At 36.4% G+C, this 13015-nt stretch overlaps 1 protein-coding gene across 18 annotated transcripts in view; it reads right to left on the bottom strand.

Moving 5' to 3' along the window:
• Znf148 (zinc finger protein 148) overlaps window positions 1–13015 on the bottom strand; it is a 136879-nt gene that overhangs the window by 36443 nt on the left and 87421 nt on the right. For all 18 annotated transcript variants that reach the window (XM_063225131.1, XM_063225132.1, XM_063225129.1 and 15 more), the window contains 2 exons: window positions 12013–12136; window positions 10761–10844 (listed from right to left, as the gene is read on the bottom strand). In XM_063225131.1, coding sequence (XP_063081201.1) covers window positions 10761–10844; window positions 12013–12136 — 208 coding nt within the window. The remainder of the gene's footprint in view (window positions 1–10760; window positions 10845–12012; window positions 12137–13015) is intronic.

Genomic DNA, 13015 nt, shown 5'->3' on the forward strand with positions numbered 1-13015 from the left:
GGTTGGTTTTGCGGTCCCTGGGATGGAATCCGCGTATGCTACACAAGGGCACCAGGCCTGGGGAGCATCCCTGCCCGCCTGACTTGGTTTCAGTTGACTACTGAGTTGCCCCAAAGCAGAATTTCACTTGATTTCAGTGCCAAAAACTTTTGATAATTACTGCCTAATACTCTTTCAGTTCCTTCTGTTAAAATTGCTATTACATTCTGCCTGCTTTATTCTTCCTTTGAAATGTCTTTCACATGAGCCTCAATGTTTTTAATCTTAAAGTCTTGTTCAAACCCCATTCACAGAATAATGTAAGCTTTAGTAGGTTACCATACAGGTACTGCTAAAGAAATCTCATTATAAACGTAATTGCTTCAATGAGGTAGGGGACAGATTGGGGTCAGTTTGACTTTTATAGCTAGTTAACTAACGCCCACACACTCTGTTGAGCAAAGTCATTCTGTTACAGAAGTGGCAGTTTGACTCTTAATTCAACACAGTAGTAAGTTCATGTAAATCTTACTTTCATATACCATATTCTAACAACTGTTGACCAAAATAAAAACAATGCAAATTTAACAGATTTGGAGTACATAATATCCCACAAAATACAAAGGGAAAACTGATCCCCCAGAAGTGCTATTACCCTGCCAACACAGTCTGTAACTATACCTTACTTTTGGGCTGTAATTTCTGTTTAGCTTCAGTAAAGGCCTTAGTCATACTAGCCACTGAGCCAATTCGCCTATTAAATACTCCAGCAGAAGTCTAGGTTAGGGTTAGGGCGCTGGTGTCAGCAGCTATGCAGCCGCGACTCCTTGTCACAACTGCTCGCCTTCCAATTTTGTCTGCACCTCAGCTCCTGAGGCAGCAGCCCCACTGTCTCCAGGCCAGGCCCTGGCACCAACGCACACCCTGGCACTTGTCACTACTTAGTTCTCCAACTCCTGAGTGCCGATACAGGCCATGACAGAACCAGCTTTTCCCCCTAAAAAATAATATAATTAGAAATAATTCATGAATGTTTCCAAGAATTTTCCAACTTTATTGGGATACTATTAGCCTTTTACTGGATAAATATAAGCCTTCACAACTCACTAAAATCACTCAAACTTTCTGAGACTCACCATTAGTACTCAAAATGCACAGAAGAATGGGACAGTAATGACACTCTGTCAATTTTAGGCTCTGCACTATTCTGGAGCTGCCATTAAACCACCAAAGTGTTGAGGGTAGAGAGATCTGTTTTTTACTTTTCCTGTCAAAACTTGATGATTAAGGGCCTGATGAGTTCCGAAGTACGACTGTATCTCTGTCTATGGCTTCTGCATTTGTCAATGCACCTTGACATTTTAAAAGAATAACTTTGAATTCTACATTCCTTTGAGTCCACTGTGTGCATCCCCAATCCTCATTCAAAAATAAAGTATCTGCAGAACAGGCAGAGTAACATCAGAATTTCTTCTAGAGTTAAAGTTAGGCCTTTTGTTTGTTTTGGTTTTTGAGTCAGAGTCTTGTTGTGTAGTTCAGGCTGGACTTGAACTCATGGGAACCCTTCTGCTTCAGCCTCTTAAGTGCGAGCATATGCCATCAGACCCAGCTTAGACCTTCTTAAGACCAGAATTACAGCTGATTAAACTCTTTGTTCCTCTCCCCCATCCAATGATAAAGAACCAAAAGGCAAATAAAGCAAGAAGTCTAGTAGATTTTTTAAGACTATGATAAGCCCATAGAAAATAAAATGTAACAATAAATATGCCATTCTTTCTGTGTTTGTAGTAAATTTTAAACAACAGCATTGATCTTTTAAAATTTAAAATAATCTAGAACTTGTCAGTTTACTCCTAGGAAAATGATTAAAAATGTAAACTTAAATGCATGTTAAAATGTAATTTTTAAAATACTCATAGAAAAATTGAAATCAAAATAGTAAAATGTGGGTAAAGAAAAAGTGATTGAACCCCTAGAGAATTTACAGGGGTATGAAAATAGATAGAGAATAAAGTAAGCTTGTTAATTTTTACATAACTATTATCAAAAGACACAATCACTTAAAAAAAGAAAAAAAAGACGAAGTACGAGAAAAAAACAGCTGTGAGGTACTTACAGCCATGCCAAATGGATGCAGTGCGCGGCGGAGCTGCTCAGGTAAGTAATACCTACTACTACAGCAGTATGTCACTCCTGTGACCTACAGACCGTACAGTTAGAATCGCTTCAGAAGATCTACATAGTGGCACACAACGAGTTGTAAGACATTTTCATAAAATTCAAATGCAGAATGAAATGACATTTAAGTATTTTTAGAAAATAGAAACTCTAAGAAGCTCTGAGATGTAAAGAGCTTCATGTCACCCCGAGAAATAAAAGAACCTTGATAAGTAAATTTAGTTTATTTTTTATCATGATTTTGTTCAAATCAGTGCACTGTCATTCTTTTGTCAAAGGCCAAAGTAAAATATACGGACTTTAAGCTAAATATCATTAAAATTAAAATGAAAAACCCTCACCAGCAAACAGAATAACTTTCTACTCAAATGTCTGATAACTTAATGAACTCATGATAGGTAGACAGAAATGATTCACTCAACTGGATTTTGAAACAGTACCCAGTAAATACTATTAAAATGGCATCTTCAAATGATGAAAAGTCTGATGACCTTCAGATATTAGAGTTCAAGGAAGTGATTGGGCATTTTTCCAAAAGAGTATAGTTGTTGATGGATTTATAAAGCAAAGCATCAGATCTCTGTATGAATGCTTCATCTTCTAGAGAATGCAGATTATTTTTTCTAGAGGGCAAAGGAGAATCTACATTAAGGAAAGACTACTAATTAAAGAGTAATTTTTCTTGTTCTAAACTATTTTTCTAAGGTTTTTGCAATAATTTCATAATGAAAACAACAAAAATAAGAAATTACTAGAGGCATTATAATCCAGGCCTGTAATCTCAGCTACTCAGGAGGCTGAAGTTCAAGGTCAGCCGGGACAACTGAGCAAGATCCTGTCACAAAACAAAAAGGGAAATTTTAAAGTGCTGGGCTTTGGCTCAGTGGTTGAGTACTCATGGAATAAGGCCTGGACTTAACTCCCAGTACCACACACACACGTGATACACAAACACAGAAACAGTGTGCGTGGAGGGGAGGGGAAGGATGTGACATATTTATGTACTAATTTACTGTGTATCACAAACACATACTAATAAAAAGGAGAAAATAGTACTATAAAAGAAAAAATAACTTTAAAACAATTTAGGAAGTTCTAGGTCTTAAGCTAAATTTGGGGAAATTCTGTTCAGGTCTTTTTTAAAAATCAGTGCTTTTTATTCTGTTTAAAAAATAAAAAAACTTCTAAAGCCCAGGAAATATCACTTTGTTTTGAAATAATTTTTTTTAGTTTCTAAGTTTTGTCCATTTCTCAAACTGGGTAAAATTAAGTTAACTGTGTATACATTGAAGCTTAACAGTATTATTTTGTTTGTCTTAATGGTACAGTTAACTTACAGTTACAGAAACTAGAGGGAGGAAACAGGGAGGAAGGTATCAAAGAAAGAATCATCGCTAAGAGGACTGTAAATGCGTCACTGCAAACATCTACTAGCAAAATGAAAGCACACAGAAAAGACTTACTTTGCGCTTTATCTAGCGTTTCAAAAGCAAGCGTTTAGGGGCATCAGGGCTGAGAGCCCGGCCCATGTCATTAACCAGCTGTGCTTACTGGAGCACACTGCTTAAATAATTTTGATCCTTAGTTTCTTTATCTTTACAACAGGATAGAGCATGTTCTCACAGGACCCCTAAAAGGATAAAATTCAGTAATTTATGCTTGGTAGGTAACTTGTACCCAGTAAATTTGCTGGATAGTATTGTGAGGCTTATAGTAATAGTTAATTATTATGGATTTCTACCTTTAAACTATGCTTTCATACAAGATCTTTATTTCTCCATAATTCAGTTCTAATTATTAAATATTAAAAGGGAGCTAATATTTTAAATGACTTTCCCCACTAAACAAAAAGCATTGTAGGAGTATGGTATACTTGTATGAGTTCTTGATGTCACTACTGAAATGTTTGTCACACAGAGCTGTGAGCTGTGCATGTGGATGAGAGACTTTATGTTTTATGTGTAACTGGATTTTTTTGTATGGATTATTAACAGTCTCTTACCAGTTGGTAATTCTTGCATAGAAACAAACCAAAAGTGTAATGTTTTGTTGGCGGTTGGGCATTTAGGCCTCAGTCTCTGCACTGAATACATGATGACTGTTGGGAAGGACACATCTTCATGTTCTTAAGTCCCCATCCATAACTCTGTACTACAGCAACTCTGTGTTCCTGTCTCTTAAACAGTATGTGTTCATACGAGAAACCTAGTAATCAATAAAATGACTCCATATTCCAAAGGAAAGTACACATCTTGTCTTTACTTTTCAAAGTTTCATCCTGAAAGCAGTAAAGATGATTTTTTTGTTGCTGTTTTTAAGACAAGGTCTCTCCTTATGCAGTTAACCTGGCCTTGAACTAACAGCAATCTTACCTCACTTCCCAAGTGCTGGGATTACAGGTATGTATATGCAGCAAGATAAAATTTAAACGGAAACATTGTTAGCACAAAAATGGTTACACATTTTTAAAAAAAGTCTTGAAGGAAAAATAAAGAGCCCAGAAGCACTGTGAAACTCAAGAATGTTACTCACAGCAGCCGGGTGTTCTCTACTCACTACAGACATAAGTGCATACACCCAAGAACTGGAGTCCCAAAGACTCTATAGGGAAGGAAAACTAGTGTACACACGTAATTCTAAGTAATTTGATTTATTTTCAAAATTTCTATTATCTTCAGGGGAGAAAAGTAACTTGATACAAACACCTCCAGAAATAGACTGGCTTCATAACATTTTCACTCAATGAAACAAAAACCAAATCACAAAAACTGCCACAACTGTAAAAAGAAACTATAATTTATTGTAATAGTAGTCAGAATATCAGGATAGGTATTCTGTAGCTTACTATTAAATAGGGAAATCTAGAAAAATAAAGCGAAATTAAAAATTGTAGTTAAGTTTTTATTCCCAAATCCATCTACCAGCAACAATGACTGGTCTCTTCTTAAAGTACAATGATCACAGGTTTTATGTCACTGTAGTACTTGTACATATGCATTTTGAAAGGGCTTGCTATACAGAAGCACCAAATCACAGAGTAAATCTGCCAGTGACAATATCTCACCAGAGCAATGATCCTGTTCCTAAACAAAGTTATCCATTCGAATTGTTATCTTCAACCTTATCTCAAGTCTTTATCTTCTCTCTCATAACCCTAAAACATACCTTAAGTAAGTAAAGAAGCTATAATATTCATCATACATATCTCCCATAATTGCTACAAATAGAAGTCCTAAAGATATTTGCATTGTGAGTTTTCAAAACCAGAATTCTAGGGAGCAGCCTCCAGAAAAGCAAGAACCTGCTCCTAGATTAGTTAGACAGCCAGATTTAGGAAGAGAATTGAGTGACAGATTGTCCAGTGCATGTTAAAAATGTTTCTATTTGAAAGCTAAAGTCTTGGTTTTAAAAGCTACAAAAGGCTTATCTATTGTGGGTCAAACCTGCCAAGCAGAAAATGATTTCATCCATGCTGCAGATGTGAGGGTGGAGGCTTTTGGTGTAATAAGACCTAAAGGGAAGGCTGTAAAGAAAACATAGCCTCTAGGGACTGACTGATGGTCCTTACTGTGCAACGTGCAGGGATCAGTTGATAATTACCTGCCCAGCAATTGACAAATGGATAAACATATTAGAAAAATTTTTGTTACTGTAATGATAACTTAAATGCAGTTTTCTAACCTAATAGCCTACAGAAAGAGAAAGCTTTGATAAAGAAAAATTTTAGAGCACTCTCAAAAGCCATTTACAGCATGAAAGGACACTTGGAGAACATGTCTGTGGAGATACATACCTCCAAACAGATTTAGCTCATAAGTAATCTGGTTATAAGACAAACATTTTATTGTTCTTGGAATCTATAGAGAGAGTCAAGAGTATGAAGTAAGTAAGAGAAACTTATCCCTTTTACCAGTTCCACTTAAGGGGTGTGGCCAGTGGGGAAGCAGGGAGGGGGACAGTGGAGAGGAGTTCAGTCTCCCTTCAGAACAGCCTCTTCTTTGTTAAGGAATCCTTAACAAAGTGCTCTAATTCCTCTGAAGTCTCCATCTTCTCATAAGCTTTTGTCTACATCACGAGAACTCCAGCCTTTGCTTCTGCTCGTCTTTGACGTTATGAAACCATAGGAAGGCTACAGTATAACTGATTTAGTGGCAGAACAAGAAACACTCAAAAAGGCCACAAGCTATATTTGTGCTTCTAGTTCTCTGTGCGCAGTCAGTGATTTCATAATGTACTCCCAAAACACAGAGACTTGAGTTGCAACTGGGGCTCTCTCATTTACTAGATTATATAAATTTTGGAAAGTTTCACAACTACTGTGGGTTTTCAACTTTATCCTCATCTATAAAATAGGAACAGAAGAGCTCCCGCCTTTCAAGACTAATGTAAAGACTAAACAATATTTAACAAAACATCTAGTGCAGTACCGGCATTTAGTAAATTCTCATAAACATAGTTTATGAATTACACCTGTTTAAATCCAAAATCACCCCAAGCTTAGTTTTATGATTTGTGTCTGAAAGTCCCCCAAAGCCTCATGCAGTCATGAGGTCAGGCTCCTAGAATTTGTGATTGATTCATGTTCTAATGCTGGAATTATGGATATAAATGCTACACTTACCCTAGGTAAGTGTGGCCTACATAAAATATAAAGGACAGAAAGAGTCTTCTCTCTGTACTCCTCTCTTTTTGTTCTTGCTGCTTTTGATGTCTGCCAATGCCATAAACTGTTGCCTTCTGTCACAAGCCACCCTGCCTTGGAGCCAGCTGAGTATGGCCTGAAACCGCCACAGAGTGTGAGATAAACAAACATTTCCTTCCTTCATTTGGGCATCAGGTATTTTGTCTCAGCAACGAGAGAAAAGCAACTCAGACTGAACTTGGTACCAGAGAGGTACGAAGCTATGACTATACTTGACCACGTGGTTCAAGAGCCTTTGGGAATGGCTTGTGGGAAGAGTCTGGAAAGGTTTGGAGATGCTGCCTGAAAGAGTAGAGCTAGAACACCTTAGGCTGTTCTGTATGGGAGACTCTGCTCAGAGTAAAGACTTGGGAAGAAGGGCTACGTTGGTTGTTGAAGTCCAGCTGGTGTGTTATGGCCTGGAAGAAAGTTTGTCTGCATTTTGCTGGTGTTCAGACTTTGCCTGAGACTGAGATTAAAGACAGAAGACTAATGAATCTGGCAGAAGAAATTTCAAGGCAATCTAATGTTGGGGCATTGACATGACTATTGTTAGCTTTTAGCCAAATTTATGTTGCAAATCAAGAGCAAAGAGCCCAGCAGGGTGATTTAAAACTCTGTGAGTTTGGCCAGGGGAAAAAAAAAACCAATAAAGCTGCAGAGTGCAAAGACAGAGCTGAGGACACTTTGACTGCCAAGAAGGAACAGAATATAAAAGGTGACCTAAGGGCATCACAAGAAGCAGCAAGGCTCCACCCTTTGCAGCAACGCCATTGAAGACAGTGCTCCAGAATGGCGGCAATCACCTCACGTTCCACAATGGAGGCAGCAGCCACTGCATTTTTATGTAGCAACATGCAAAATTTGTCCCTCAGAATCAGGTTCAGAGTGCCCAGTGATCCAGGTATTTGTTCCCTTCAGCCAATAAAGAAGAAAGCCTAGCTACTACTCCAGCTGACAATACATCTTGGCATCATCCACATGGTGCTGGTTTTAGGCATAAGCAGGATTTAAGAGTTCTCAGGTTTAAAAGGCTTCCATCCAGATTTGAGAAGGCCTGGGAGCCCAAGCAGTGTGCCCCTGAGAGGGTAGTGTGTGAAGCTGTGGTGAAGCCAAAGACGCAGCGGAGACTCCAGAAATCTGGGAAAGCCATGAATGAGGATCATCTAAGAAAAGCTGCAAGGACTGAGCAGGGCAGCCCTAAGAAAGAAGCTCTGGGAGCTACAACAACTGGTAAGCGCTGGAAGAGCAGAGTCACACAAGTTCCACAGAGTTCACAATTTGCCACAGATCGCCTCCGATGCTGAGTATGAAACTACAAGACTTAATGTTTGCCCTACTGGATTCTAGACTTCTTTTAGTCTTAATTCTTTGTATCCCTGTTTGTACCTTCTGGAATGGTAATGTGGAAGTGTTTAACTTTCTTTTAATTTGTACAGGGGCTGCTCACAGCTACAAGTCTGCCTTAAATCTCAAAGGAGACTCTGGAGTTGGACATTGCAGCAATGCTGAAACTGTTAGGATTTGTGCAACTCTGGCAGGTGAATTAAATGTTTTTTGCATAAAGGCTGTACATAAGCCTTTTGAGGGTCAGGGGTAAAATGTTATGCTCTGAGTCTAGATGTCTCCCCAAAGTCTCATGCAATCATGAGGTGGGCTTCTACAATTTGTGACTGATTCATGGTCCAATGCTAGAATAACGGGTACGAGTGCTATACCCTTCCTAGGTAGGTGTAGCCTACCTAGGGACAATATAAGGGACAGAAAGCCTTTTCTTCATGCTCCTTGTATTTTGTTCTTATTGCTTTTGGTGTCAGCCACCACCAAGTTACTTTATACTGTCCATAAATAACTATCAACAGACAGCATATTTCAAGAATTTTTGATAAAACTCTACAACATTTAATTATACTGTGCTTATGTATATGTCTGCATCTCCAAAGAAACTATCTTAGATTCTTTATGTGTTCCTGGTATTTAAAAATATTGGAGGATTCAGTAAATTTTTGTTGAATGAATAAATCACCAGAAAAATAGGAAGAGCCTGAATATTTTCCATATTTATATGACATATTATCACCATCATTCTTAATTTTATTTAAATGTAAAAGTCAAAATTCTACAAATTCACCAACTCTGCTTTTACTCTATCATAAAAAGCAAAACACTGTAAATCAATTCAAAAGAAGGGGCATCAAAGATCAAAAGCTGACAATATTCTAAATCAGTTACTTTTAAAATTCAGTTTTACATTAAAAGAAAAAACCCTGCAAATAAACACTTGCTCTAAAATGAGACTTAAAATTTTAAGGTCTGCATCCCTTTATAAAAAAGTGAGCTTCTAAAATAATGTTTTCTAAAATAATGCTCCTAAGTCATTAACCTGGCTAAGAAGCTGGAAGGTCCCAAATGGTAAAATATATAAATGAAACAGAAAATAATTAGGAAGAAGAGAAAGAGGGGTCAGAAGAGGAAAAGAAAAGGGCAGGAGGAAGAAAAGACTACTACCCTAAGGCTCAGACTAGCCCACAGACTACTGTGATAGAAGTGATAACTTTATGTTTTCCAAACTTTTTAAACACCTAAGGAATCAAATATCTCAGAAAAGCTTCTTACTTTTGTAATTTAAGAAATAAAAGGAATAAGGATAGGAAAAAAAGAAATTAAATTGCCATTACTTGCAGACGATGTAATTACACAGAAGACGCCACCAAAAGACTTCTAGATTTAATAACCAAGTTTAGTATAGCTGAATTCAAAAATCAACACTCAAAAAATCAATAGTATTTCCGCACACAAATAATAAACTAGAGAGAAATTAAAGGAGCAACATTTTTCACAATAACAAAAGAAAAAAAGAATCCTAGGAACTGATTTAACGAAGGAAATAAAAGACCTTTACATTGAAACAATCTTGATCAAAGTACCAACAGTATACCATAACACAGCTAAAAACAATCCTAAAATTCATTTGAAACCAGAAGAGATCCAGAATAGCAAAAATAATTCTGGGCAACAAAAGTAAGGCATAAGTAACACAATTTATGACTTGAAATTATACTACAAAGCTACCATGACATAAAACTAGTATGGCACTGTCCAAAAAACAGACCAAGGATCAGTGGAACAGAGAAGATGCAGAAACAACTCCAAATACTCTCAGCCATCTTATCTTTACTGGAAGAAAGGTCTCTTTAATGAATGGTGATGGAAAATCTGGCTTTCTACATACTGAAGATTAAAACTAGACCCATAACTTTCGCCATACACTAAACTATAATCAAAATAGATCAAAAACCTAAACATGAAAATAGAAACACTAAATGTGCTAGAAGATATACATAGATCTCTTGAAGACAATTGTGCAGCCAAAGACTATTAACAAAACCCCAATTACGCAGCAACTATCACAAAGAGTCAACAACTGAGATCTCATTTTATTATAAAGCTTTTGCACACCAAAAGGAACCACCAAGAGTGAAAGAAACACAGCAGGAAAATTTTTTTACCAACTGTTCCTCAGACAAAGGACTAGTATCTGGAATATATAAAAAACTCTAAAAAATCAGACACCCACTCCCAGATTTGAAGATCCAATCCAAAAATGAGCACCTGAAATGAACAGACACTTCTCAGATGAAGAAGTAAAAATGGCAAATATATATGAAAAAATGTTCAACATCCTTTTGTCACTTAACATATGTATTTTAGGTTATTAGGAACTATTGAGCTTGGACAGTAAAGCTAAGAATGAACAGTTAACATTGACGTATTAAATGAAGAGAAAGGATAAGCTGCTTATATAATATTAAGAAACAAAATAATGAATGTACTAACAGGTAGCTGCTATTTATTTTTTTAAAAATCTCCCCTACATAAGAAAGAGTACTTTATTGACCTTAGCAAGGGCGGCAACACTCACCAGTGTGAATCTTCTCGTGCCTCTGTAGCAGGTACTTCTGTATGAAACGCATGTCACATTGACTACATTGAAATGGTTTTTCGCCTTAAAATAATTTCACATTCATCAATTAGTTAAAGGATAAAACAACAGTTTTTAGTTACTATTTCTGAGGAAATATAAATCTTAAAATCCCAAATTTTGGAAAAATCCAAAATACCCCTAGAAATTTTTATAGTTTTCATTAACTTAACAGTATTTTATGCCCTCTCAAATTTTCTTCTAGGATTTAAAATTTTACATTCTCACAATCACATAAAATGAACTTAAATTTGATCTATATCCTTCAAATAGAAAAATATAAAATGTAGAAATTTTAGTTTACTATCTCCTCCTCTTTATCTGGAGAAAGGGGCAACCATTCTGTTCACTGTGGACAATTACCCCTTTTTGCCCTTTAACCTATTTTCTTCAGAACTTTCTAAATGCCCCTTTTAAATAAATTCCTGTCTCTTTAACCTTCCCCGTCTGCCAAGCAGTCTTTCCTTCCCAGTGAAGTACGGTTTGGTCTGCTGCAAGCTGGGAGCCCTTGCTACAGTGAAACTCCTCGCGGTTAACACCTTCCGAGAAGAGCATCTACCCGGCTCACACTCTTCACCCACTCGCAGCCTGGCCCTGGACTCTGCCTTCTGAAAAGCTCCTTGTGATCTTGCTATTTATTCCAAAGATTTTTTTTTTCCCTCAGTTCTCTAACCCCTTCTATCCTCCGAGGGTGCGATACTGTCGATGATGACCTCCTTGGTTCTGATTTTCTGTTCTTCTGGCTTTTGGGACATCACAGTATTTTTCTAGTTCATCAAAGCTCCCACCCCAATTCACCTTATGTGTCTAGCTTGTTCCCAAAAAGGTCTGTGATCAGTCCTTAGTTCTGTTCTCAACAACTTCATAATCTTAGCTACCATCTTTTTACATTTAACTTCACAATCTATACTTCAAACTCTCTGGATATCTTGCATAGCAAAAATGAATGTTCGTAGGCTTTTAATAATACATTCAGACAAATAAAGTGTTCAACTGTGACTAGTTAATTTTACATACCCCACTAACTGTTTTCTCAAAGTGTTTGCTAATTTCCTTCTAATGTTCTGGCTTATGAAATCTGATTGGAAATGCTAAGTTAGCTATGGTCTTAGGAATGGACATTTACACGAAGATAAAAATAACAAAGATAATAATTTAAATGGCTATCAGCCCATTTTAATTCAAGAAATACCTGTATGAATGAAGACATGTCTCTGTAAGTGATAGTTCGTTCTAAAGGCAGCATTGCAGTGCTCACAAACGTGAGATTTAGGGGTTTTCAAACCAAGTGATCCATCCTCATTTATTGTAAGGATCTAGTTTTAAAAAAAGCAAAAACAAAAGAAAGAAGTTTTTTAAATGTAGTGAAATATTAATTTTTTAAAAGGAGAATAAAAGCAATGGTCACCAGAGGTTATATTTTTTTCATAAATAATCTTGAAGACTATTAGAATATTGTTATCTTTAATTATAAGAAAGTATAGTATAACTCAGAATGGGTTAAAAAAAAAAAAATCAACAGAAGTAGCTAAAGTAAGATTTCACCACTCTGCCTCCTCCCTTGTGAAGCTGTTAATGCCTGGGTGGTCCCTAAGGATTCCCTGCCAGGGTGAGCATGGTTATATTTTCAATTTCAAACTCTTACGAAAGAGAAAAAGTCTTATGTTGCAGATAGGGTCTAAAACATTCATCTGTATGTGATTGGTCAAATACATCACAGAAAATGAATACAGTATTTTATGGTCTTAAAATAAAATGAGAAAACAGTGTATCATTATATAGAAAGAATATCAGGATTTTCTAAGGAAAAAAACAAAAAAATTAAGGTTTATTGTACCTCCTATATAATTTTGCTAATTTTTATATGCAAAAGTATACATACAGGAATATAATCATTTATATATTTATTGAAAAACACTTAAAAAGGATATACACAAAATGTATTTTATCTGGGTTTGAGGGCTGAGAAACTGGGCACATAGGAAATAAAGTGGGGAGGAGAGTTTGCATTACACACTTAAAATACAGTTTTCAACTACTTAAGTGCTTGCCTATTACACTTTTGTTTTCATTTTTTTAAGTTTTCAAGTCATCCTGTGGTAGAATTTGCAGTCTGTTTCAGAATAAGATGTCTAAAGTTGTTCTAGAAATACTACTATTGTTAAATATACTACTAAAGATATTTGTCAGACAAA

The sequence above is a fragment of the Cavia porcellus genome, unplaced genomic scaffold, assembly GCF_034190915.1.
Source record: "Cavia porcellus strain 051 isolate PalLab524CR breed Dunkin Hartley unplaced genomic scaffold, mCavPor4.1 scaffold_15, whole genome shotgun sequence".
Classification (NCBI taxonomy): Eukaryota; Metazoa; Chordata; class Mammalia; order Rodentia; family Caviidae; genus Cavia; species Cavia porcellus.